The 27,216-nt window shown below is 36.8% G+C and overlaps 1 protein-coding gene across 1 annotated transcript in view; it reads right to left on the bottom strand.

Annotated features, from left to right (window-relative positions):
• epha6 (eph receptor A6) overlaps nucleotides 1-27,216 on the bottom strand; it is a 194,824-nt gene that overhangs the window by 31,864 nt on the left and 135,744 nt on the right. The window contains exons 6-8 of the mRNA XM_008403535.3: nucleotides 12,687-12,811; nucleotides 9,689-9,851; nucleotides 5,620-5,728 (exon numbers count right to left, since the gene is read on the bottom strand). Of these exons, the coding sequence (XP_008401757.1) occupies nucleotides 5,620-5,728; nucleotides 9,689-9,851; nucleotides 12,687-12,811 (397 nt within the window). The remainder of the gene's footprint in view (nucleotides 1-5,619; nucleotides 5,729-9,688; nucleotides 9,852-12,686; nucleotides 12,812-27,216) is intronic.

Genomic DNA, 27,216 nt, shown 5'->3' with positions numbered 1-27,216 from the left:
AGTGAAAGCTCTCATCTGTCTCTGGCAGCAAAACAACATTTGAAGCTTTTCTAATACTGAGGAAAAGTGAAAGTCCCTCCCACACAGGGCAGAGGGATTGCAGCAATGAGAGACGGTGAGCGAGTTGAATAACACTCCAAATACTGTCGCTGCTTTTAGAAGGATTCAGTTAAAAAAAAAATAGAGAGACAGGTCCGACTTCTGGTTTAATGCAAAAGAAGCCTGCAGCATTGGCTTTAGTTGTTGCATCTGCATGTGTGAGGTCTTACTTAAGCAAACACACACTGACAGTGCATTTAAAAAAATAAGAAATTCAGCGCAAGGACTGGCTGTAAAGCTGAATAATAACAATTATGTAGTTTTTCAATCATACCAACAACAAATAGGTTCTGATTGCAAAATTTACAATTCATTAAATGTACATTAAAGCTAAAACAATTATACACTTTTCCAATAGTAATTATATATCCTTCTGTGATAAAAAATGAAAATAAAAAATCCATCACACTTAGCTTACTCTGAATTTGTTTTTCAAAGGTTAGGCTTTAGTAAATAGCACTTCTGTAGACAGATGGTCTAAAGGGTAAGCCAGTAAATACAAACTCTAAGAGGAAATTCACACTTTTAGTCAAACACAAAAAATTAACACAGGTTAAAAACTGGGATGTTATGAATTCAGTCTGGTATTATTCTACAAAGAGGTGACAATTGAAATGGTCTTTAATTACAACTTCAAGAATCAAAAACATTTTTTAACAGATTACCTGCCTGCAAGTTTATTTGCCAGCTTGTTCTTTGTCGGTGTCACGTGTCAAACTCGAGGCCCGTGGGCCAAATCCAGCCCACCACTTCCAGCTTTTTATGTGGCCCTCTAGATTCCAGCCTAAACACTAAGTGTGTTGAAATTTTATATCATCAATCAAATCAATTGTTTTTATCTGTTTACTGCCAAACTATATCAATCAATCCCTCCAGATTCTTGAGAATTATTGTGTAAATTCACGCAAAATGAATAAATCCCTGGATGTTTTTGAGACGTACTTATAGACATTTCATGGATTTACATCTTCCAAATATTATGTCTTACTATGACTTTAGCTTTGCAGAGTGTTAGGGCATCACACAAATACATTTTTAGTGTAAATGTTATGTTATGGTCATATTACGGAGTACACAATCATTACCAACTTGACAATTAACCAGTCGACCATCACAGATCTCCTCCACAAGTACAGCAAGACCGAAGCTGTTCACAAAGTGCTGTGATGCGCATACTGATAAAAAAGTTAACTAGAAAGTAAAAGCAAAAGGCAGCAGCATAAGTAACAAGGATAACTGCAGCCTTGTGAAGCAAAGCCTGCTCAAGAATTTGTGAGAGAGAGGATAAACCACTCCTGAAGGAAAGACAGGGACTGGACTTCTGCTGATTCCTGCAAGAAAAGTGGACAGGAATAAAATCCAACCTACCTAAGAAAGGGATGGGAATCTATGGAGTGAAATGGAAGACAACAATACAGACAATGCAACCTGGACTTCCTTAGCCACTCAGACTAATTGCCATCATATGAAGCAACATTGATGTAGTAATTCTTCTAAAAGTAGCCCAGACCAAGTATTGAGTGTGCAGTATGCAGACAGACGAAAATACAACACTTGAAATATATCGAATTGTGTTAAATAGATCAATATTTTGTATTAATTTACTTTATTTAATCAGGTCGAAACCAGATTAAGATCTAAATCTCATTTGCAAGAGGGAAAAAAATTTGCTGAGGTACTGAATTAAAATGAGTATTTTAATTTACTGAGACCTATCTGTACAAAGGAATCCCTTCATGCGTAAGAAGATAGTTTAAAGAAGTCACAGTTTAGTGCTAATTGAATCGTTTTTTCATTTCTGTTTGAGTTGGGGTCACATTTCATGCATGACGTGTTTATAAGTGTAGAGCCGAGAAAAATGCTCTTGCATTACAATCAATTTGCATCTTTGAACAAGTCAAATATCAGCTGAATTAATGCATTTTAAGGTGAAATGACAGAAAAAATTAGCTTTTTGAATAAAGAGCCATTTGGTTGGAGGAGTCCAACCAAATAAAACCATACCAATTATCAAATGTGGTAGTGGAAGCATCATGCTGTGGGTATTTTTTTTGCACTTAATAGCAGTGGTGTATGGTAAAGGCAGATGGCTTAACTGCAGAACTACCTCCAAAATCTTTTTTTAATTTAATATAAATTTATTTAATATCAAAGTAGAAAATACATGACAACAAAACTAAAAATAAAAAAAAATGTCACAGAACAAAAAAAAAGGAACAAAGTATTGTGTTTTAAAGAGTCAGTATTACTAACCATGCATGAGTGAGAGGGTATGAGCAATGGTGGTGATATGATTGACATTAATAGTCATAATTAATTACCACTAATTGATCCATCGTATGTTTATATTCATCTGTTTTTCATTATTATTTTTGTCAGTACTGATACTTGTTTTTTTGTGTTTCTTTTAATTGTTTCACATACTGATAATGTATGTGGAACAATACATTATCAGTATGATAATGTCATATGATAATGTCATACCTTCTAAATCTTAATGAAATGTAAACAGCCGGATGGAAAACCAATTAATTCAAATACATTTTACAACTTTTGATAACTTATGTCAGAAGCTTCTTGATTATTTCAAAAAGAATGCAACCTGCTAAAATTTGCACAAACAATTATTATTTTTAAAGTTCATTGAAGCTGTTACTGGTTGGTTTGAAAAAAAAATTGAAGATCAAATTTAATACAACATTAATAACCATGATGAATGGAAGTCAACCTCTGGCTTTACGAAAAGGAAAAAGCTTCAATTCTCCAGGGATTTAGTGGTTTTAGCAGAAAGCATATTTTCATAGCCAACTTTTGTTAAAAAAGTTACAACCATTTATAAAACTGAATAGTTGTTATGAATTTTCACAAGGTAGGAGAGGGTTCTTTGAATTTATCTCATTATGTTAAATATTCATACGCACCAGTATTGAATGGCGAATGTTCGACAATCTGAACATGTTCTAAATCTGGAGACCCTGGCAAACCTTTTTACCACCCACACAGGTGTTTTCGCTCTCTTTACATGATTAGATCTCTTCAAAAGGCTTGATTGACACGTCTCTGATTCTGCTGTTTCTCCAGAGAAAATGAAAAAGTGTGTCTCATGCAATCGCTGCTGAAATATTATCTCCCTAATGAGGGTCCGGTGCAGAATGGTCTGCATATTGTAAGAAAGTAATGAAAAGAATGAACAGCCCAGTGGCGTAATTTTAGTGAGTTGGTACAATCAGAGGATAGAAAAGCTTGCTATAATTTTGGGAACTGGAAACAAAGCTTATTCTTCTACTTCCATTTCCATTTTTTTTTGTAAGTTTGCCTCCTGTTTTTTAAATGGGTTTTGGTTCAGCAGAGAAAAAAAATCTTCCGTGGTTGATAAGATGAGCAAATCATTATATTTCTCTGCTTTTATTTGTTTGAACAAATGGTTTTTAATATATTTTGGTTTGTTTTTGAATCATGCAACTATAATTACATCCGTAAATGCATATTTTCCTGCATTTCAATGCTGTGCAGGTTACGCTCCATGCTTAAAATGCAAGAAAAAAAAATAAAAAATGCAAATCATATGAGAAACTATGTCTGAGTTGATGGTATTCCATTTATTTTTGTCCAACCTGTTCAGACTGAAATGGCACATTATTTACTCACCATACCTTTACATCACACATCTTGAATAAAGTGAGAGAAATGTTGATTTCCCCCCTCACACAGTTGCACATCACATCTTCACATTGATGAAAACAGATTGGTTGTATGTGCAAGAGTGTGAATGCGCTTGAATGTGTTTTGACAGATTTACCTGTCTTCTCTTCTGAGCTTTATGTCCCTGTGTCTGCTTCCCGCACTATAAATTAATACACTCTCTTCTTAGAGACAAGGCATTAAAAGCTGTGGAATTGATGTAATGCAATATTACACAATATAAGCTGCATTATGTTTTCTTTTAGGCTGACATCTGAAGCCAAGTTCAGGACACAGAAGCATAACAGTACTGAGACATAGGTGTTAGCTAAATATGTGCTCTTGGTCCAAAGACAGTTTAAATAAAAGTTTTTGCTCTTTTTCCATTGGAAATGTTTAAGAAGCCATTCAGTGTTAAAATTTCAAGAGAAAATTTGATACTTTTTCCAACATGACTTAAAAATACAGACAAATGTAAAATTTCAGTTTTTTTATAGTCCGTATTTTTCGGACTATAAACCGCTACTTTCTTCCTATACTTTGAATCAGCGGTTTATAGCCCGGTGTGGCTCATATATGTAGATTTACAGTTTTTTTATTTTTTTGTGGGTGTGGCTTATAGTGAGGTGCGCTCTATAGTCTGGAAAATACGGTATATTACTCTTGAACAATGTACTTCTTCCTCTTTCCTTTTCCTCATTTAATTTATGAAATCTAACAGGTTAGACCTTCTCGCCTTGCTGTATGAAATATTAATATGATTTCACAATTTGTCACATTTCATCCAAATCTTTAACAAAAAAGCAGCTTAATTATAAAGCGGAAATAAAAAAAAACATGCTTTTTAACTTTGACAAATAACCACAAAACTATGCACCCAAACTGACAGATAGGGAGAGGATTAATTGGAGAAACATTTAGGAGACCAAAGGTGAATCACAAAAGATGACTTTAATGCGATAGGCTAACAATGCATTAACAATGTGCATCCAAATATCATATTAGATCAGTTGTAGAGTGACTGAGATGCTTAAACTTATGAAAAGTGGTGGAAATTTTGTGCTGAGAATCATCAGTGTTGCATCGTTGTTGCGATTTTAAAAATACCACAGCATGTTTTACAAATAACTTTACTATTTCTGCAGAGTCAAGAACAAACATTGACTGTATTTACAGGTGCAGGGCTTTTTAGGGTTTTACCAGTTTTTCTGTATTCAGCTCCATCCAACCAGCTTCCATGTTCAAGCTAAAAAATAAAGCATCATAATGCTGCCATCACCGTGTTTTACTGTGTTATTGCAGATATCCACTGTTTCCTGCTACATTTGATTTATTTATTTATTTTAGTTGATTTAATATTTTATTTATTTTTATTTTTTACTGTAGTTGACATTTTAAAATACTGAGCACCAGGCCATTTTGAATCATTTATATTTATTGTGTGTCTGTTTAAAGTTTCTTGTCCGACAACAAGGCCAACTCACCTCACTCTAAGCAGATCTACCTAACGGTACAAATAAAACTTATTGATTGATTGATCTTCCTCCTTTCATTATTTCATGAAGGGTGCAGAACTAATTTATCATATACAATTTCAATTAAATGCACACTTGTTTTTTCTTGAATAAAAAGTTCAAGGACTATGAATTATTTTGCAAGAGTCTGTATGCAAAACGTAACAAACCCTCAATATAAAAGCCAAACTGATCCAAAAGTGAATAATTTCTCCATACAAGTTGTGAAAAATAAAAACAGTTTCCAAGCTTTTACATCAGAAATGCACAGTTTGAAACTCACCCAGTTTCTTTAGCGTAAATTAAGGCTTGTAATTGGTCTTACCTTCCAGTGATGAGGAGGAAGAGCGTGAGGATGATGAGAAGGGTGAAACCACCGACTGCTGCCGTTACAATGACCAACACCTGGCCCTGATCAGAAGCGATGTCTGAAGCTGAAGGTTTGGAAAAAGCAGAAAAAAAAAGGGTTGACAAAGAGATAAATGAGACGCTTAGGAAAGAACAAGTAAATAAATTAAGTAAAAAACAACAGAAAACTGTGACGAAATTAAGATTTTATTTTAAATTCAACGCAGCGTACACCGTTCACATTCATTTGATGAGCAGATATTATTGAGAGATGTTTGATCAGCTCTTTGTGGAGTCCTAAAAAAACTGTCAGCTTTTCTTACTGGAATGATTCATTTGCCTGCTGCTGGTTAATTAATTTTATTCATTCATGAAATTGTGATTTAGTCCATGATGATTTGTTAAAATTGGGCCCATTTGATATTCATGATTTTCCTTTTTCTGTGTCTTGTCAGAAGGCTAACGAATCCCAGATAATTGAAAGATGATTGCTATTACCAAACTTATTTCTATAATATTTCACGCTTAATGAATATGAATTAGAGATGGTGGAGCATGGTGATTAAGGCTTGTGTGGGTGTATATAGGTGTAATGCCAAGAGCATGGAAAGCATGTGTACGAAATGTGTCCCTTTCACTTAATAAAAATAATTACACAGCACCCTGGGAGAGGGCGAGTGAAAGCGAGGACCACATATGACGGATCTCAGCTCAACGCACTCTTCACATCTAAACAGATGCATTAGACTGACGGTGCTGGAATGAGGTCCAGGCGACGGAGCAAAAACAGATGACAGGCGAAAGACAAAGGAGATAAAGACAAAGAAAGAAGTGACAGAAACACATGCAGCTGGAAAAAAAACCCCCGAGTGCAGCGACACTGACTGGCAGGTGGACAGACAGACAGACAGACAGAGAGAGAGAGAGAGAGAGCGGCAGGGGCCAAACCTGCCTCCTCTTTTAGATAAAAGGCCAGGCAGTACAAAGGCTTGGCTGTGCAGCCTCTGATCTGCAGATAAAGCCAAACTCTGCAGCTTTGGAAGCAGAGGGCCACTGTGAAGCCAAATCACCTCTTTCTCAATAAAACCTGACCCAACATAAAAGGGCAGCTGGACCTTTGTATTTTATGAGCACGCAATAAAGCTACGACTGACAAAAACATACAAGGAACGCTGTGATTCAAAACACGCCGAACAGAAAAGGAGCAGCGTCAGTTTCCCTTGATGACTCTATTCAGTTATTAGTTTCTGTGGGTTGAAGAATTATTCTAAATTAAATTCACTCTCCAGAACATCCGAGGTTTTAGCTGTGTAAAGAAAAACTCCTCAGTGAGATGTAGAAAAAAATCTTAATATCCTTCTGCCTTTAAAACTGAGCTTTAGTTTATGAACAAGAAATCGAATATTTGCTTTGAGCTTCACCAGGTGAAAGTAAGCAAATATAAAAAAATGAGGTATACAAGTCAGTGTAGAAATCCGCAGTTTTGCAAACCATTTTCTGTGCAGGAAGTTTTTGTATTTCAGCAAACCGCATGCACAGATTTGTTTAAAGAAATCATCTGTTTGACAATATTTGTAGGAAAATTTCTGTCCCTTCTGCATCTTTTACTTCAATTTTTGTACCTGATTTTTCTACTTGCTGGCTTTCTTTTTGAAAGATACCCCCCACAAACATTGGTGTTTTTAGTTTTTAAATTTTTTCCACTCTGTTTGCTAAAAATAAATAGCAAATGGGTTGAAAATTAGCATGTCTTAGTATTAAGCATGAGCCACTTAGTTATAATATGAGTAAAAATACATTGTTATTATATAACCACATTTGGAGATAAAATAGTACGCTACATTATTTGTTATAGTTATAAAATTACCAATAACATTCATTCTCGGTCTGTCCTGTTTGTTAAAGAAAACATTTTAACTCCTCTATGTATATTTTAGGTGAAGGAAAAGAGTAGTAGTCTTCTTTTAGCTAGCTAACTGGCAGCAACAGGTGAGGGAGGGGCAGTAACTTCTCATCAAAATGACAAACAAATGATGATGTGGTTTTGAAACCTTAATGTTAAAAAAAAGTTTGTTACATTTTGATACTGGAAACAAACTGGTGCCAAGTTTGCATCAGAAGCAGGTGAAGCTCTTACAACAAACTATATTCATCCAAAAACAATTTAATTATTCCTCCTTCAAAGGTTGGGTTCTGTTTCTATTCTCTAATGTTTCTGATAGTTAAAAAAATCCTTACTTTCTCTCAACCACAGGTGTCAGACTCTAGCCCTCGAGGCTCAACTGTGTCGAAACACCTGATTTACATAATTGGGTAATTAGCAGGACTCTGTGGCCCATAAGTGCATCAGAAGGTAAATGTTTCGACGTAGACGGGTTGGAGTTGGAACATATCCAAAACCTGACTGGAGTTTGACACCTTTACTGTAAACTAAAGGAGACTTTCAGGGACATTAGTAGAAGAGTGAACTAGATGGATTCCTAAAGATATAAGTGTTTGACACATAACTGTCTGGTGGGATGTTAATGACACTACAGTTGATAAGTCATCGTATACGTCGCCGTTTGCAGACCAGCTGTGTTTCATTTTCTCCTTTTCCTTTTACTCCCTTCAGCTTCACACTTCTGGAAAAGCTCATCACAACAAATGCTGAGCATAGACTCCATTGCATCACTGCATGTTTGTGCTTACAGTGGTTCTAGGATGTCTTTTTTAATTTAGAGGATAGATTATATGAAATGTACTTTATTGCAATATTGCTGAAGCAGGTAGCTGTGCTGCAGTGGGTCTAATTTATACATGAAAATGAACAAAAATGTAGATCAAAGGTCTGAAACTTCAGTCCTGGAGTGCCAGTGGCAGAGTCCAGTGGATGCATCTTTGCTCCAACACATCTGAATTCAATGAAAAGTTAACGACCACACCTTTTGCAGAACTTCCTGACATGATACAGCGAGGAGAAATGTCAGCGTTTTAACTGAAGTGGGTTCAGGACAGTGGCAGTCCAGGACCAGAGGTGTTGACCTCTGCTGTGGGTTTTGCAGCAGAGGTCAACAAAGATTGTGCTTTATTGAATTTATTTATGTTTTGTTATCATTTCTTCCTTCATGCATTGTTATTTTGTACTGCTTGTGTAATGTTTCTATTGAGTGAAGCTGCTATATTCATCAACACGCTGCAAAAACACAAAATCTTAAGAGTTTTTTGGTCAAATATTTTAGTAAACTGGAAATAAGACAAAACTAACTAACAAATAACTTTTTAGCAAAATACAGAGACTTGTTTAATATGTTCTATATGTTGCTGAAAAGTTACGTTTAAGTAAGTTTGTCTTATTTCAAATGTACAAACATATTTGCACTAGAAAGTAGACAAAAATTATTTGGTAAAATTTAGAGACTGTTGGCCAAGAAACTCCCTCCTCCTGACTTTATATACCTAAATGTGTTTTTATAAATTAATGCAAGTAATAATTTATTCTTTAATTTAAAGATATGGTTATTTACACAGTTGAATTTTATATAAAATGTTACGTTTATAGTAACCATTTAGAATAATACCAAACTGTTTTCTTTGCTCAGCATCTTTTCCACATTGTGTCGAAACAGTTACATTTGCTTCGCACCTGTACAATACAAGTGTACTTGTATAAATATTTGTTTATTTGTATCTGTGACCTTCAGGCTGTGAGCTGCCCTGGATGCTCCTCCAGGCAACATGAACTTTATTTGACTCTGAGCTGCTGTTTACAGCAAGAACCTCACATTCCTGACTATGGAATAAAAGGGGGAAATGACAAAAAACAGCAAAGCTGAGATTTTAATGAAGCATTGTCAGAGAGTGGCAATTTTAGTCAGAGCTTTGACCAAGTTTTTTTTTTTTTGTCAAAAAGAAAGATAGTAAAAGGGGCAGTGGATGTTTTAATTGATAATTTCTCCAAATTTGACCTTTTAATAGTTTTGTCTGTTTGAGACAACCAATGAACAGAAAGCAGCACAATGAACTGGTTTACATTTTAATATTTGCAACAAATAGTGAGTACTCACAGTCACCTGTAGTTTGGTATTCATATTTTGGTGAGTAGGAGCTGAATCCACCGGCTGTCCGGGTGCGAACGCTGAAGATGTAGCAGGTTGCTGGTTTCAAACCCGAGACGATCACACTGGGAGCTCTGGTGCGTGTTGACGAGTAGCTCAACTGCTCTTGTTCCTGGAAGGAAAAAGTGGAGCAATAATAAAAACAACATTTCAGCAAATAAGAACCGGTTTTGACCAGATATGAACACAGTTTTATAGGGAGATTTCATCCGTTTAGATTCGGCCCTTTTCTATAATCCCTGATGTTTTAGAGCGACGCTTACCCTAATCAAAACCACGGTAAACAGTTTTGTCAAATTACTGTCACATTCACTGCAGCTCAGTGACAGATGTTGAATGAGGGAGCGGCAACAAGAAGTGCCTTCCAGGCTGTGTTCAAGCTCGCTTTCTGATCCCTTTTGGGAACACAAAATGACAGCGAAGAGATAATTTTATCACAAAACTTTATTACAAACACTTTTCCAGATGTTCTGCATAATAACTGTTGCTGTGAGTAGCTAAGTAGAAGACATTCAAGAGACATGAAATGTAAGACGACACATTTCATTAGACTTTTAGGCAATATTTTACACATTTATTAACGTATTGAAAATAACGACAGGAAAAATAACTTCAGAAATGTGTAAACACTCTAACACTCTTTTATAAGCATGAGTTTATATGAGTTGGAGATTTATATAGTTATTAGTTTTGCAATCACTGAAGAATATTCATTATTTTCTCAGTTATTGTGAAAGTCAAGTCAAAAACTGTAGCTTGAACTTTTAAAAATATGCTTACAATACGGCTTGTACTTTGCTCTAGAAGAAAGCATTTTCTTCACCTTAATGCACTAAATAATAATTATGCACAAACATAACATAATTATGCCATGTTTGTGTTGATAATTAGCTGATTTTCTGAAATGTTCAAAGAGGCTCTTGTCTTCCATCTATGCATACAACTCAGTCCTTAACGATTTGTAAATTACTTGGCTAATTGTTAACAGAATATTTTTTGTATGCGTCAATTAGTGGATGTTTCAATTGATTTACGATGAGCCGATGGGAAACATTTTCCGTTTTTGGAGATGCAGAATCACAGCAGAACATCACAACTTCACATCCTTCCTGATCCTCCAGAAAGCTTTTTGCAGTCAAACTTTGATCTAAATTTCATATAATCCTTCAAGCAATAATCTGGCAGTTCAGTCCTCATCTAGGTACTGATGGTACTATCTCCACTGTTTATATGAATGCCATTTATTACTTACATTATTAAGTAAGAAAATTGCGGAGCGTACTTTGCAGTCCTTTAACCTTTTGCTGCACAGTCGTGATTAATCATTTGAATTTGATTAATTGAGCTGGGCATCAATTTGGGGAAAGTGACAGCTGAGTGTTGAAACGAGGTCTAAGAAGTCATTCCTTAAACCATCTCAAAGCAAATGTGAAGCCATAAATAGGCATTAAAAACTAATCAAAGTCTGGATCACACTTTTAAATTTAATTTGACCTTTAGATCATGCAAGGACCTCAATGTTTCGCAAGAAGCCTTTAATTTTCCATACTAGGAACATTTACATGATTATCCTCACTTAGTTAATATTGGTCATTTGTATTTTTAAATGTTAATGCATCTTAAAGATTGTTTTACACTACTGTAAATTGGTTATTTACTCAATAAAGTGTACTTTAAGTTTTATTGAGAGCAGCACTCAAGGTGTAGTCTCAGTGGATCCACCCAAACATTTGGGACTGGAAATAAATCTAAGGAATTTGGAAACCTAAAACTTCGAGTTAAACTACTGCTACTTTTTTACTGTTTGCTTGTTGGCAGGGGGCACTATTCTGCTTAAAGAGGCCAACTGCTCTGGAGTTTTTCAACCCTGTTTAGCTGCAGAACAGGACATTTTTATGCACAAAAAAAAAAAAAAGCATTATCTTTTTTAGCAGCTTGAGCTGCAGTGGCTTGTCTTTTGGACTGGATTACATGTGCCAATGAGCCATGGCCTCTCATGACCCTGTCACTTACTCACCACTGCACTTTCATTGGGCCACTTTGGATAGATACTGACCACTGCAGACTGGGAAGAGCCCAGAAGAGCTGCAGTTTTAAGCAATGACCCGATTGCTTAGCCGTTTCAGTTTGTAAATGTACTTTTCTCAGATAATTGTGCTTTCCATTTCTCTGTCTTCTAGCACATGAGAACAAAAATGGTTCCTTGCAGGTAACAAAGGCCATGATGAAGAGGTACTCTGTGTTTTTCACTTTATCAGTCAGTGGTTATAATATTAAGCTCAACTGATGTTTATATATCTAAAAGAAAAAGAAAATATTGTACTATAATACTTTCCTTATCTGATCCTAATCTCTGACTCGGGATCCTCAGCTATGATACATGTTATTGTGAGAATGTCAGTGATTTTTACTTCTTTGTGCATCGAAAATTGCACCCAATTTGTTTATACGCACTTTCAAAACTATAATAAGTCATTGGCAGTGTGTGTTAATGTGTTTCTCCTAGAAAGTTGGATTTTACTTTATACATTCGGTGTGATTTTCACCTTTTATGCTGACATTCACAGTGAAAGATAGTAATGGCTGTTGCATCATGTGAAAAGAGAGACTTTCAGTGTTATGAAAGGTTGCTCAGCATGCAGCTGAAACACTACCAGTGCAAAGCACTGGGTTTACGAAGCAGGAGAATAACTTTCACAACCATATCTTTTATTAAAATGTATATATTTGTTCACGGCAAGTCATCGGAGACTTGTATCAAGAACGTGCAAACTAGATGAAACCGTCACAGTCAGCAAGAGCAAGATGCGAGTTTCTTAAGGACTGTTTCTGTGCCGAGTCAAATTTCACTGCACATTCAAGTGACAAGACAAGAAATGTCTATTTCTTAACATCTTGTATCAGAAAGTCACGACACTAGTCATGCAAAAGAAGTGCGACCGTCTACCTTTTCATAATATTTGACTTCATAGTCAATGATGGGAAGTGTTGTTTCTTCGGGCTGCTGCCAGGAGAGAGCGATGCCGTTTGGAGAAGCCCAGTCCTTCTTTACAGCTCCCACCAGAGATGGACCTGTTCGGTAAACACACCAAGCAGACATAATTTATTGTGTGCTGACTCTATTGACATTGGTGATAAAACTTTCTAAGGCTGCGGGTCGGGGCTGTTGGGTAGAAAGCGCACACAGAGCGTGAGCGGGATCAGCAAATATTGGCTGCAAAAATGAATTTATTTTGCAGTCTAATGAATTCACCTATCTACTTTAATAAGTCAGCCTCATCCAATAAAAACTGAAAACACGAAAATCAGAAGAAAACGTTATTTTTTGGCATTTCTCTGTCGACTCCATCAATGTAACAATAGATGGAGAAAACATGCAAAGATCAGAGTTAGTAAGACACCAACGAAATAGTATTAATATCCACAGAGGTACGTCTGAAGCCTGCAATGCAGTTTATTCTTATCAACAATAAATGGATTATTTTGAAAGTGACTTGAAGTAAATTAAAATTAATGTCAGTACAGCTCACCTTGAACTCTTTTGCATTTCACTGTCATCCTTATTTTTAGTATTTTAAAAACAGTAGGTAGACAGCAGCTATGAAAGTTTTGTTAAATACTAAGATCAAATTTTTCTTTTCTTTTCCTTTAGAATAGATGAGACATATTTTGTTTTATTCATTTCTTTAATTTGCACAATCCATTCTCTATCTTTCAAACATTTTGTACAGCCTTGAATTTTTTCAAAACAAGAGTAAAAATTTGTTTATGTCCAAAAAAGTCTACCAAAGTGATGTGGTTGTTGTGTCACTTGGGTTGTAGGTGGCAGACAAACATCTGTTGTCAGTTCTTCTATGCAAAACTGTTTTAACTCCCAACATCCGCTTTCAGGTCTTGCCACAGATTTGCAATTAGATTTAAATGTCTTATGACCAGGCTTAGATAAAAAGCATTATTTTGTAGATTTCTTTGCAGGGTTTGGGTGATTTCCCAGCTGGCCGGTTAATATTTTTACCTGGCCTTTTAGTTTCAATGAACAGCCATGTCGTGGTTTGCTCTCTATTTTTTGACCACAGTTTGAACAGTGGATTTGAGATTTTCAAAGTTTGAGACATTGCTAATAATCTAATCCTTCTTTGACCTTTTGCCCAACTTTAATTGTAAAATTTCTGGTGCTTTCCTTGGTCTTCATGATGTTTGTGGACAAATACGCTCAGAAAAAAAAAAAAAAAAACTCTGAAACTTTACAATACAGCTGGACTTATACTGAAATTAGCACAAAGTTGTTTTGGGGTATGAAGACATCTTCCCATTATACTTTTGAGATATTTTTAAAACTCTTTTCATATTTACGTCACACTCATGTGTGGCTTTGTCACGTAAAACCTATTAAAATACATTGGAGTTTGTAGTGTGACAAAAAGTGAAAATGCTTAAAGGGCATAAAACTGTTGCATGACTACATGCAATGATAATAATCTCTCTCAAAATGGCTGTCTAATAGCAAGCTAACCTAGTCTAATAGCAGACAAATGTTAGCATTTTACTCTCTTTCATGCACAGATTCAAAGAGCCACCATTGTGGCAAAGTCTCTAAGTAAAGTGAATGTATAATGTGATAAAATGGTAATGAAAAGTGAGGAGCTTGTAAAAGCTGAAGTGCAAGACACAGATTCCATTTAGTGCATCAGAAGCACGAGTGGTTGACACCGTTTAGTGAAAATGGCCTTATGATCATGTAGTTATCAATATTTCTGTCTCAAAAAGTCTTAAGTCAGTGTACAGAATCATCAGTCTCTGTGTGATAACTTAATCTAGTTTCAATCAAAAATATGTTGAGCAAGGCATGCTCATGTTTCTTGCAGTGAACTGCTTTATGAATTTCTTCTGGATAAATAATTGCATTTTGCTCCCAGGAGAAACAAGTCAGCAGATGAAACAGCTTTATTATTATATATTTCATCATCTAGTAAATAGAGCTTACTCATTATGTGAATGCAAGTATAAGCTTGCTTTTTTCATTCAAACCCAAAGGGAAACTTAACTCTCAATCAGTATTTTTCTTGTGCCTGCATGGTTGAAGATGTTTTTGCAGATGTCACACAGATATCTGGGAAATGTACGCTCTTAAAATGTAAAGAGAAAACATTAATGTGGAGAAATATTAGGGTAGGTTGTAGCTGGCTGTGGGTTGGAGCTTGTTAGATGTTAAAAACAGTCTTACGTCTGATGGAAGTTAAATTAGATAAATAAAATCATCTTTTTGACTTCCTGCAGGCTTCCTCTTTCACCCGAGTTGTTTAAAATCACATTTTTGTTCAGTATGGAAAAGAGTGAAATAACGAGTAAAAACTGGATAGAAGTAGATAAAAATGCTGCTATTCACGTAAATTCAAAAATACCTTGACTTTCACCTGCCTGTGTCTTTAATTCCTGGAAGCACTGTGTGAATAACATCAACCATTTTATGGCTGAAATCAACTTTTCCTTTTTAAGCCTTTGACACATATTATAAATATAACTTCATACAGAAAGAAACTGCAGTTCAATGAAAAAATAAAATCTAACTTAGAAGTTATACTGTATTTATAAAATATATCCACAAAAACCTGAGATAATGTTGCAGAACAGATGTTTTGTAGTTTTATCCAGTCGTTGGATGAAATATTACGATTTAGTTTGTTCGGTTAGAGATCTTTGTGGCCACCATTTTTAATTTAATATGAATATATGTTTCAGACTTATTATTTGAAGTGAGAAAGTAGGTAGCCATCAAGTTGCTATACTCTGTGGATCTTTTATTTGGCTCTGTTGAATTCAGTTGTGAGAATGTCAATGATCTTTGTGTCCAAGATGCAACCTGTCTCTTGAAAACACAGAGTTTCTTCATGACCTCGAAAGGAAAAATAGGGTAAAAATGTAGGAAGGATGGGTAAAAAAAAGTCATTAATTTAAACATGTATTTGTTAACTCATTTATATGAATAGTTATTCGTTTCAACCAATTTTTTGGTAACCGAGCAGTCACTTTCTTAATTTCTTTTGGCACACAACCCATGTCAACCCCATAGTGTGTTAAAACCACACAGGGACAGTCGGCATGCATTTACAAATTAAATTACTCTTAGCTTGTCATTTTGCAGGTTATTTAAAGACAACACCCTGAAAAAACTTCTTGAATATTTTTTACATTCAAATGTTTGCCAAGCCATGAAAAATGAAACACATCTAACTGCCTAAGGAAAGAATAAACTGAGCTTCAATTGGCTATTTTTTGTTGAGATGTCATGTTGTGAACTAGTGCTAAGTAAACTGAATATCCATGAAACAAGCCAACATGACTGGTAAAGTGCTGGTAGTGTAGCACAGAGGTGTCGGATCCAGAGTAGAGAAACAGCCGCCTTCACATTATTAAATGTGTTTTAATGCATGGCTTGTCCTTAATAACCCGTTCCTTAATAGGCTTTTTAAAATTTCGTAAGTAGTCTGGAATGCTAGCAAAACTTGACCAAAATAATGTCATGCGTGGCTTGAAACAGCTTATATTATTAGCATAGTCATTAAGCTCAAAGGGCAGAGTGTGGCACTGTGTGTGTGAGCCTACATGCATGCATATGAGAGAGGTTTTTTTTGTCTTAAAAACAATATGAAGCAGCTGAAGTAGAAAATAATTCCCTACTTTACAGGAAATAAAATCAGCCAAAACTACCGACATCCTATTATGTGTTATTAATACATATTACCCTTAATATGACCAGTTCACTCCTCCTCGCCTATTCAAGATAACAGAGAAAAATTCATCTCGGGGGATTTTATCTGATCTAACTGTGTAATGAAGCACTCTGCTAAAGCCCCGACATTACAGGATTTCTTTTTTCTTCTGCTGCTGCCTGTGCCAGTTGGGCGCAACTGCGGTGGTTTGTGGTGAGAGTCATGTTGTGGATCCGTCAAACTAAGGCACAGCAAGACCACTGGCATCTGCTGTTAGCATATTGGCTCCCGATAGGAAACAATAAACACAGCCTAAGTTTAATCTCCCTCTGACTAGCAGATTCAAATGAGCCCTCCGCTGTGGCTCCCACATAACTCACAAAAATAAACAAGGGAGCTAAGAGATTCCCATGAGAAGAGAGCACACAAGAGTTGAAAGCTGGGACGTGACAAAACAATATGTTTGCTGGAGACTATTGTCCGTCTGGAGGAAAATAATTGCCAGTAGAAATGTGGAGGCTCAGTGTGGATGTCAAAACAGAGCTCGCCATAAACATTTTGATTTTCCATCCCACACAATGGCACAAGAGAAACAACAATTCTCCAAAATATGTTATTTAATTAGAGTCCAAATTAGGAGATCCACAGAAGATCTATTTTAATCAAATATGTGTATTTATTAGTTTACAAGTTTTGGTTCACAACATGAAATGGTGGAGCTATTTCCACTACAAAAGATTGGTTTTAATTATTTTTCTTTATTTTCCTGCTAAATTGTTTGTTTTTTCATGCAATGGACGTGTGCTCAGCGTCAGTGACTTTCTTAAAAGTTTTTCTCTTATCAACCCATCTCTCCATGATCTGAAGAAGTAAACCTTCAGATGTACAACGATTGAGAACAGGTAGCCTGCCAGGCTGAGAGTGACCTTAGCCAGACAGAAGCACCATTTCAAAAAGATGCTGACAAACCTTCCAGTTGATAAAGATGGACGTGAGCCACCGCTTAGCAGAAAACATGCTGGTTTCATGAAAATTGAACAGTAAATGTCTGACCAAAGCAAAGCACTCTTTTTAGTCCAACTGGGGCGACTCTGGTGCCGACAGCTGAAGGTGATCAAACTTAGTTCCATAGATTTAGCTTTCCCCTCAGATTAATGTTAGACAATAAAATTTGGAATTCCACAGTAAAACCTCTTTTTTTAGGCTCCAGAAAGACAGATTAACAAATAATTTGTAGACTTTTAAAAGGGACCTTTTATGCAAAATTCACATTTTGTATGTTTTTGTACTTCCATTTGGGTCTTTACTGCTTCTAAAAAGAAAACCCAGTCGGTTTTTTGACAATAAGTTGATGTTTCTTGGTGTCTGGAAAATGAACTGTCCTAAATCAGCACACACTGCCCCTTACCTAGCAACTTCAACAGAGCTCTGCCCATCACCTAACAGCCCAAGCTAAGCTCCATCACATTTGCTCAACTTGCTTTACCACTGTATGTGCTGTATGGCTGCAATGGCTGCTGGAAAAGACAAGTGTTGTTTTGCCGACTTCCCATCCAGAAACTACTAGCTGCGTTCTTGTTGGTTGTTCAGGAGGCTCTACTTCTACTTTTCAAAGATGAACTGTTGTATAATTGCACATCTGTTCACAGCCATTTTCACGTGTGAGTTTAAAGATTGAGTTGGGGGTGTGGCCAGCAGCATCTTATTTGGATTTAAAGTGACAAGAGGCCCTAAAAAAACTCAAACTAGACATGACCTCAGGCATGATTTTGTCCGAAAAATGTAATTAATATGGTTTGTATATCCCATAGACCTTAATAAACTGTTCAGTGAAGCATAATAGGTATCTTTAATCTGATATTCACAAAGGAACTCCTTTTTGGAAGCTAGGTGGGCCCCAGTCAGTTTGCCAAACAGTATTTGTGGGGAATTTGTCTGTGGAATGTAGCTCCAAATTATTCCCAGAAAACCTGCCAAGGATTTCTTCGCAGAGAAAAACTAAAATATTTGAAAGATTAGAAAAATGCCGTCTAGGAAGCTGAAATACATTGGTGCAATTCCACAAGAGATGCTGTTCACTGGTGTTTACTCAAATCCAGGAGCATAATTTATTTTATTTTCCTCATTCCTCATTGGCTGTTCCCTAAAAAGCAAGAAATAAGGAAGAGTGCAGATGTTAGTTTCTGCGGTTGTGCGAAGACATTTTCCACTGTGCATGTTAAGATATATTTGGTGTATTTATGGATTCCAGCTATTCTTGGGTGGGGGTGGCCACAAAAACTAGGGTCCGCTGTGTGTAGCGTAAAAGTAAAGTGGTACTGACTTTTAAAACTACATGCATCTTAAATTAAGTGTAATAATGAATCTATCTTCCATCTCTAACTCTTCATCTCCTCCTGGATGCATTTTTTATTCCTATTATTGATCATAAATAAGTCGTAATTCTAGATTTGGTGTTTGAGAAGGGGGCGTACTATTCAGCAGCTGCAGCTTTTCCTGCTTTTGTAAACACTTTCTTCAGGCACTGACACTATACTTTGAGGACACAAATACACACGACAATTGTCTTTAATGATTCCATTTGAGGGCTATTAAACCTGCTACATGAAATCTGCCGAAGGAACTCCCCATCCTTCTCCTGTATGAAGGAGAACTGAAAAGCCATTAGAAACATAAGTCAATTATGATGCCCCATGGATGGATTTTTCAGTCAACCGTGGTTAAGTTCAACATAAACTAATGGGGAGTCTTTAAATGAGCTTGACCTGCATATGATTTTAATTAGCTTTCCTACCCTAAAGGCTTCCATTAACTGTTTAAAAAAAATCAATAGAGCCAGTATTGATGCCGTGTGGGAGCCTAAACGATGTCCTAACAGTCCACTGATTCGATGCTGATAAAGAGATGGCGTGAAAGAGAAACACATATGGGGGCTGTTGTTTACAACGGTCATATTGATGCGTCTCTTTTGTGTAGGTGTCTGATGGTTCTTTTTCTCATGTCGGGTTCAATCTGATCTCCGTTTGTGATTTTCTTTTTCTTAAAGGAGGATACTGTTTGTGTAATCAATCACATGAACGTTAACAAAAGCATTACAAACTTTGATTATAGTTCGATTGAATTTAATTTAAATTTGTTCAATTCGATAACGTTCGGCTCAATTCCCAATGCCGCCTGCCAATGTCAGGTACGTGAGGTGATTCGGAAGCGCCGTACTCCATCTACAACGCTGCCTACGGGACTACAAGTAATCAGCTTGAGGAAAATCACATTTATTGAATGTGTTATGTCTCTGTGAGTATAAGTAAGCTTGTGGGTTTTTGCGTGCTAATAACACAAACGATAAGCAAAACTGAAGTGACATGTACTCTAATTTAGGGAGCATCATCATTACACTTCATTAAATCTGGAGGTTACCTCCAATGCATTGTGGGTCATGTGCTGCGTGTCATAATCTTACATGGAAACAGCGGACGCCTGACAAAAGCCAAATAAACTGTTAATTAGAGAGTGGTTATGAAATTTAACTCAAACAAGTGACAGCTCAAACAAGTGCAATAACCGAAACTGACACTCAATTAGAAGTGTGACTGATTATTTTTTTTAAAAGCGTTCACATTATGGTTTGTCAGTTTTTAGCTATTTTCTCATGTGATATAAAAAATTTTATGGCAATATCTGTGCTTATGAGCAGTGAAGGCAACGGATGATCAATCAATTAATCTTCTAATTGTGCAAAAGATAAATGCTTGGCGACAAAGACAAAAGAATATATGTAGAAGTGACTTAGTGATACAATTTTTAAAAACAGTCATTTTTACAACTATCCACTGGACAGCATGTATTTCCTGATTGGACTGGGAATCCGTTAGGTTTCCTAACGAAAATACCAAAAACTACTGGGACACATCCAGGTTGACCTCTTGACCACTGTCAAGTTTTTTGCTCTCTTTAAACCACCACAGCTTCTGCCCAAACTCAAAAAAGCTTGAGAAATGCAGGAACCACTCATCTCAGCGACATCTTTTATTTATCTTTTCTTTTTGTCTTTAAATTATTTCAATTGACAGTGCAAGACCACCACGACTTCACATAAGTAGTCAGAGCAGTCACAGAGCAGATTGAAAACCTACAAACAAATGAAACAAAGTCAATTACAGATCACAATGAACTGATTAACTAGTTTTTCAGGTAATGTTAATCTGCTTTTAAGTTAACAGTGAATGAACAAACAAATAAACTACATTCCAAACACATAAAACCCATTTCATCAACAAGGCCAATTTGGTCTTCTGAATGCAGATTAAATGATATAAACTGTGCATAATATCCAGTTCATACCAGTGGTGTCTTTGTGGAAGCTTGAAGCTGAGGCTCTTTGTCTGCAGAGATCATTGTGAGAACAGGTGTGCCAAGTTACCTTATAGACTTCAGATGGGCCTGAATGAAAGGGATGGGTGCGCTTGATTCTCTGTGATGTGTGTGCCAGGTGGGTGGAGATAGTAAATGCACTCACAAATGTACCATTTGCTGTTTTAACTTGAAAACCACTTTGAATTAGTTAGATATAATGCATCTATAGATTGCTAAATGTCAAATATTGTGTTTCCTTAAGAAATATTAGGAAAAATGATTGGCAACACTTTGTTTGAAGGGGTGACATAGCACTGTCATAACCATGACATTACACCTGTTATGAACATGAAGGAGTCTTCATGAATGGTTATGACTGTTGTCATGAAGTGTCATTCAGTAAATAATGACGTTTTTAATGCAAAGTTGTATTAGAATTTGCATTAAAAGTCCATTGAAAGTGTCAACTTTGCATTAAAAGTATTATTTACTGAATGACACTTCATGACAGTTATAACCATTCATGAAGACGTCTTCATGTTCATAACAGATATTATATCATGTTTATGACTGTGTTATGTCAGTCTTCAAATAAAGTGTTACCAAATAATTAAAGGAATATTGAAATATATCTGGTCGAGATTATCCTTGCCATTACACTTTATATATACATGTAATTAATATGTCTGGTTTCATTTCATTCCATTGAAGCTTCACGTTTCTCAGAGTAATTTTGTTCAGCAATCTCTCATACAATCTCTGCCCCCTGTGTGGTTTTACAGGCCGTCTTCTTCTGACGCCTCTTTACTGCTCCTCAGATAAGAAAAATAGATGAGATTCCTTTGACTCTGAATAGCTGTCATCCAAATCTTAAGTGAGATAGTTTTATGTTATCCTGTGGCACACCTGCTATCCACCTCTGATACGGTGGCTGCCTTTCTCATGACAGTGTCGAAAAGCTCAATAGAGCCCAGATGGTTGCTTTAACAACTTTGTGCACCATTTATTATGTGTATCTGCTGAGTACAGGGAGTTAAAAGGTAATTAAAATCATCAGTCATGCAACAAAAACAGAGGTTGTTGCTGTTAAAGGGAGAAGTAAAAGTATTTCGGTGAGCTATGGGCTATTTTTTGCTCAATGTTTCAGTGTGGGTTGAAAACAAAAAAGTTACAAAGAAAAACAAACGGAATCCAGTGGGACGTTTAAATCGGACATCCTCTGACTCGCAGAAACGTTACTACGTTGAAGCCGTCATCCTTTCATCGACAGCGGCTACTAAAGCAGAGAAAAGGGATTAAATGACAGACAGATACAGAGTCGGACAAAATGTTGCCTATGTAGAGAAGAACGATGTGCTAAGCTAGCCTGTCTACCACTACCAGGTCCTGTCTTTAATAAGGTCCCAGCTTGCCACTGATCCCTCTTGTTTCCACTTAATGGGGAAGTGGAGAGGCAATGATGTGTGAGAAAGGCCAGTGAAACTGGTCCTATACTGGCCCACCATAATCAATACTCATTTGGCCTCTACCTCTCTTTCCCCAAAAGTAATTAATGAGAAGAGCAGACGTATCTGGCTCCTGACAGCTGATTTCCCTGCCGGTCCCCGTCCTCAGCAACCTGTCCATTTCTCATGCTTTTATTTAAAAGCTTCATTATCCTTGAAACCAAGCATCCAGTATTGGAAAGTGATGCAAATATAGGCTGACAAGAATGATGGGGTGCATAATCCTGCATCTGTGAGAATGAAAAGGCAATAGAAGAGAAGGAATGAGACGGTAGTTTAAGCTACCATCTTTAACAGAGAGCATATATTTTTATAATTTGTATTATTCCTTGTTTTTCAGCTTGGAGTTTGTGTTAAAATACCCATTTTGGTATTTCAATCTGTTACATTAACAACTGTCCTCTCTTTTCCTGAAAGCTGTACTTTCTCTTCCTGGGTTTACCAACAAATTTTCCGCCACTTTCATGAGATTGTGTCTATTGTTTTGAGCTACATTTTTGTTTATTACTGAATGCCAACTTGGCTTAGTGAATTTATTCACACTTGAACTTCAGACGGCGAAGATACAAAAATCACTTCACCTGAAAAACATAAAATAAACAAAAAAATGTCAGTGCTCTCAGAAGACGCTTGTTCACGCACAGATATAATCTTTGTTGAAAAGCAACTTTGACTTGCTACATAAAAAAAATAGATAATCAAACATGAGCACAGAATATAAACTTTGGGTAGTTTCAAATTCTCCCCTCATCTCCTCTCCCAGTGGGAGTGCACAGGGAGAGGACGGAGTGCTGCAGCAGCGGAGATACAGTATAAATAGCAGCCGACCCTGGTGTAGCACCCACAGCAGACTTACTGCAGCGGAACACTCTTTCCTATGGAGCAAATTTCAAGCAGAGCCATCTATACACACACCAGCTGTCAGAGTAACTCATCCTGAAGTTAAACACTCAACTATTACACAGTTTGGTGAAGAGGTCACAACAGGGGGAAAAGAATTGCTGTGTTGGAAGGTTGTGTTCTTATATATTCATGTCCAAGAATGTGGTGAAATACAGAGATTCTGACAATAAAAGTGAGAGATTTGCCAAGTTTAACATAAAGTTATCAATCAGGGGTCAAATAAACCAAGATGAATCTAGTTAGAAAGTATAATCTGAGAGAAGTCTTGATTATATGATGTCTGCACATACCTGATTATACAGCGAAAGGAGAGCAGAAACTGTAAGACCTTTATGCAAATTGCCTTTACGGTGAGTCTTATATAAATGCAGATGGAAATTTCAGTTTGAACTTCTGCCATTATGATTTAGCTAAAGGATTGCGACTAATGCGGTTTCATTTAAAAGAAGCGGACCAACAAAAGACATTGGCAGCTGATTTATTGAACTCTCAGAAGACAATGGGTTGGTATTCTTCAAAGGAAGTTCTACCCGAAGATTGAAGAGCAGTTTGAGATGCGAGTTAAGAGGCAGGAAACTTCAGAGGACATCCATCAGGATTGCAGAACAATGAATCCAATCAGTCTGTATTAATGAGGCAATGCTTAAAATAGTGCCCGTTGTGAGGTGAAGTCAGGGGAAATGATCTTTGCGTGAGGGGAAAAGCGTCCTGATAAAAGTCTCAGCATAAATCATTTTCTGGGGTAGAAAGAGCTAATCTCTATCCCTTCAAACTCCCCACCTGCTCTGAACACTGCTGAATAGCGATCTGTGGGAAAAGCTATTCTTAACACTGACTGGTGAATGGGTCACTTACTGTATGTCTAGAGGACTCTATAGGAGCTGACTGAGGATATACTATATGATCCTATATGGTGCTGTAGGTATTTTAGTGATGTCCCCAAACATTGAAGCATGGCAGCCTATCTGAGCCCAAACAGACCAATTATTATCAGAAAGTTTTGAGTAACATTACCTTTCATTTGATACTCCAAATGCGAAAGTAAATATTTTAAGAGGAAATGGATATTATTGTAACTTTGTGAAGTACAAATATCTGAAAATTTAACTTATGGTTTTTTGTTTGGCTGTCTGTAAAATATTTACTACCCTTGATTCTAGAGACATTTTATCGCTCAATGAATTATTGGTTATTATTACATGAACAACAAAAGTATTCTAAATTAGTGTTACAATTTACAGACTCAATTAATATCCAGTTCTATAAAATACAAGTCCACATTTAACTCCCATCAGTCTAATTTATGTTGATACTTTCCAGTCACATAGATCAAGTTACTGTAATACGCAAAGAGATTTTAAAAATAAAGTTTATTTCTGTTGCACATTTCAGCAACAAGGCAGGTCAAAGTGCTTTACATCATAGAAATACAGTCATAGAAAACAGTCAACAATTGAAGAATTGCATTTTGTCAAGTGTCGTCGTTACACACCCGAATGTTGATTAATGTTTCATTTATGATGCTTCAAAAGCAGCTATAAACTGGTGTGTTTTTAGTCTAGATTTAAAGGAAGTCAGTGTTTCGGCAGTTTTGCAGTTTTCTGGAAGTTTGTTCCAGATTTGTGGTGCATAGAAGCTGAATGCTGCTTCTCCATGTTTGGTTCTGGTTCTGGGGATGCAGAGCAGACCATCCATCCGTCCATCAATGCATCCCCCAAAAATGAATTAAGAACTAATCATTGTTGACAGAAAAATGTTTTTAATATTTTTAAAGTGCGAAAAAAGCATTACCCAAGATTACTTGAAAGTAACTTGGAGGTTTGCCTCCTTGGAAGATAAATTTGAGTACAGTACACACGTCCTTGCAGTTTCTTAGCAATGACTTTGGCCGCAGCCCTCCTGTCTGATAAAAACCACCTGAAGCAAGTGGGTATTTGTATGCAGCGTCCAGCGTACCAGAATACAAATCAACAGGTAAAAGGACACCGTTTTTACACACCTCCCAACCGAGCACAGCTGCGATAACCCGCCCCTTCCTAACCCGCTCTTTGAATTTGTTGAACTCAGCTCAAGAGCGGCTTGATCTTCCACACCTCAAGTGTTGCACTAATGAAATTCCTCAAGCATTTTCATCAAAATGCAAAGCTGAAAATCGTCCCCTCTTGTGTTCTGATTGTTTAACCTGGCATCTGTTGTTTGTGACCACCAATTCAGCATTTCCATGCAAGTGGGTTTATGAATATGTGCTGTAGGAGCAGGTCAAAGACACTGGTATTACGAGGTGCTGAAGGTCAAATAATGGGCATAGTTGAACAGATGCCTCAGGTTAAATAAACCCCCTTGGGAAGCAGGTGAAATAAACTTCCCAATGAGCGCAGTAAGCAAACACCTGCCTGCAGGATAATCGCAGAGAGGCACACTCTGCTTAAACCAACAACCTCTATTCGAGTTGCGTTCCCTGTCATATTAGCAACTCGGTTCTATCATGATCCAAGGTTGGGGCCATTAATACTTAAAACAGTGGATGTATTAATCACGCTGTAGCAGAAGTTCAATACCTTGTGCATTGTACTGCAAATGTGACTTTATCCTCCCCTTTACTGTCTGTGCAAAGGTCTCCGCACTGACAGCAATGCACCTGATAAGTCCTTTTGACCACATTGGCCTGACCTGAGATGGATAGTATTTACCTTTCTTCAAATGCTAATCTACTTTAATGCAGACCTTTATTGAGACACGGACAGCAGCAACTACTGGTCCAAGTTTCCTGCACTGCTTTGCCAGCTTTTTCCTCCCAAATAATGCAACGGACAGAAAGCACGGCAACAAATAATTTACACCTTTCTCTACGTCAGGTATCCACAAGTTAATTTTGATGCAAGATTCCTGTTATTTATTTATTATATTAAAAAGAGTTGCACCACAACTTTAGAACTAGGTTTCTGTTATTAAAAGTATAGGTTCACACAGCAGGCAAAAGTGACCCAGTTCTGACTTTTTTATGGTTATCTGAACAGCCAGATTTCAACCTTTTCACCACCACAAAATATCAGATTTGTAAACTGAATACGATAGTGTATGATGTCTATGTTGATGTCTTCTTCTGTGGACAGACGTCTGATTGCGGTCGCTTTTAATTAGTAGCATGAACAATCATGTGAAAAAGTCAGATTTCAGAAAGAAATCAGAACACCAGTGTAACCGTAGAGTAACTATAGCTGAGTGCAACCTGCTCAGTTCATTGATATTTGGTCAAATTTGCCAAATGCAACTTTGACTGCAGCTTTTAAAATGTAGATAGTAAAACTAGATTTAAAACTAGAATTGTCTTAAGGGTTTTTGAATGATGAGTGTATTGCATGGTAGATACAGCAAAACCAAAGGAACGTAAAGAAAAACTTTTTAAAAAGAGCGACTGTAATTGGTACTGCTCCACTGAATCAGCTTGGTAAATTTTGAACACAGCTCCTGTGCGTCTTTCATGTTGATGCTGCCCCACTTTAGCAAATTCACATTTTTGCTGTGTGTGTTTGGATTTAATCTGCAGCCAAACAAGGACAAATAAATGGACTAAAGCTTATCTCAGAACCGTTGTGATTTTCCCTGGACAACCTGCAGAGAATATAACCATCTGCTTGCCTATTAGCCAGCAAGTCATCCTCCCAAGCCTTGCCAACCTTGGACCCAGCATCACTGCCCCTCTCATTACCTTCCCAGTGCCACTACATGGTGTCCTAATTCCAGTTGAGCGAAGGTGTGGATCAGCCTAGGTATGCTGCCATCTGGGGCTGTTTGACTTTGGAAGAATAATTTTGACCTGGTGGCTGTGGATTCAAAATGGGTCAGTGACCACCCCCCTTGCATTGTCTCATACCTCCCACCATCTCCATTCATGGGGTTAAATCATAGGCAGGGCAATAAAGTATGCTACTGTCCAGCACTTCCAAAGAGATGAGGTATCAGTTTAAGAATTATGAAACTGGGCGTATTGTCTCTTCCCGCTTTA

Source organism: Poecilia reticulata, chromosome 2, assembly GCF_904066995.2.
Source record: "Poecilia reticulata chromosome 2, P_reticulata-male-v2, whole genome shotgun sequence".
NCBI classification, from domain to species: domain Eukaryota; kingdom Metazoa; phylum Chordata; class Actinopteri; order Cyprinodontiformes; family Poeciliidae; genus Poecilia; species Poecilia reticulata.
Note: the sequence above shows the minus strand (reverse complement) of the source record. Positions and strands in the feature narration are given on the sequence as shown.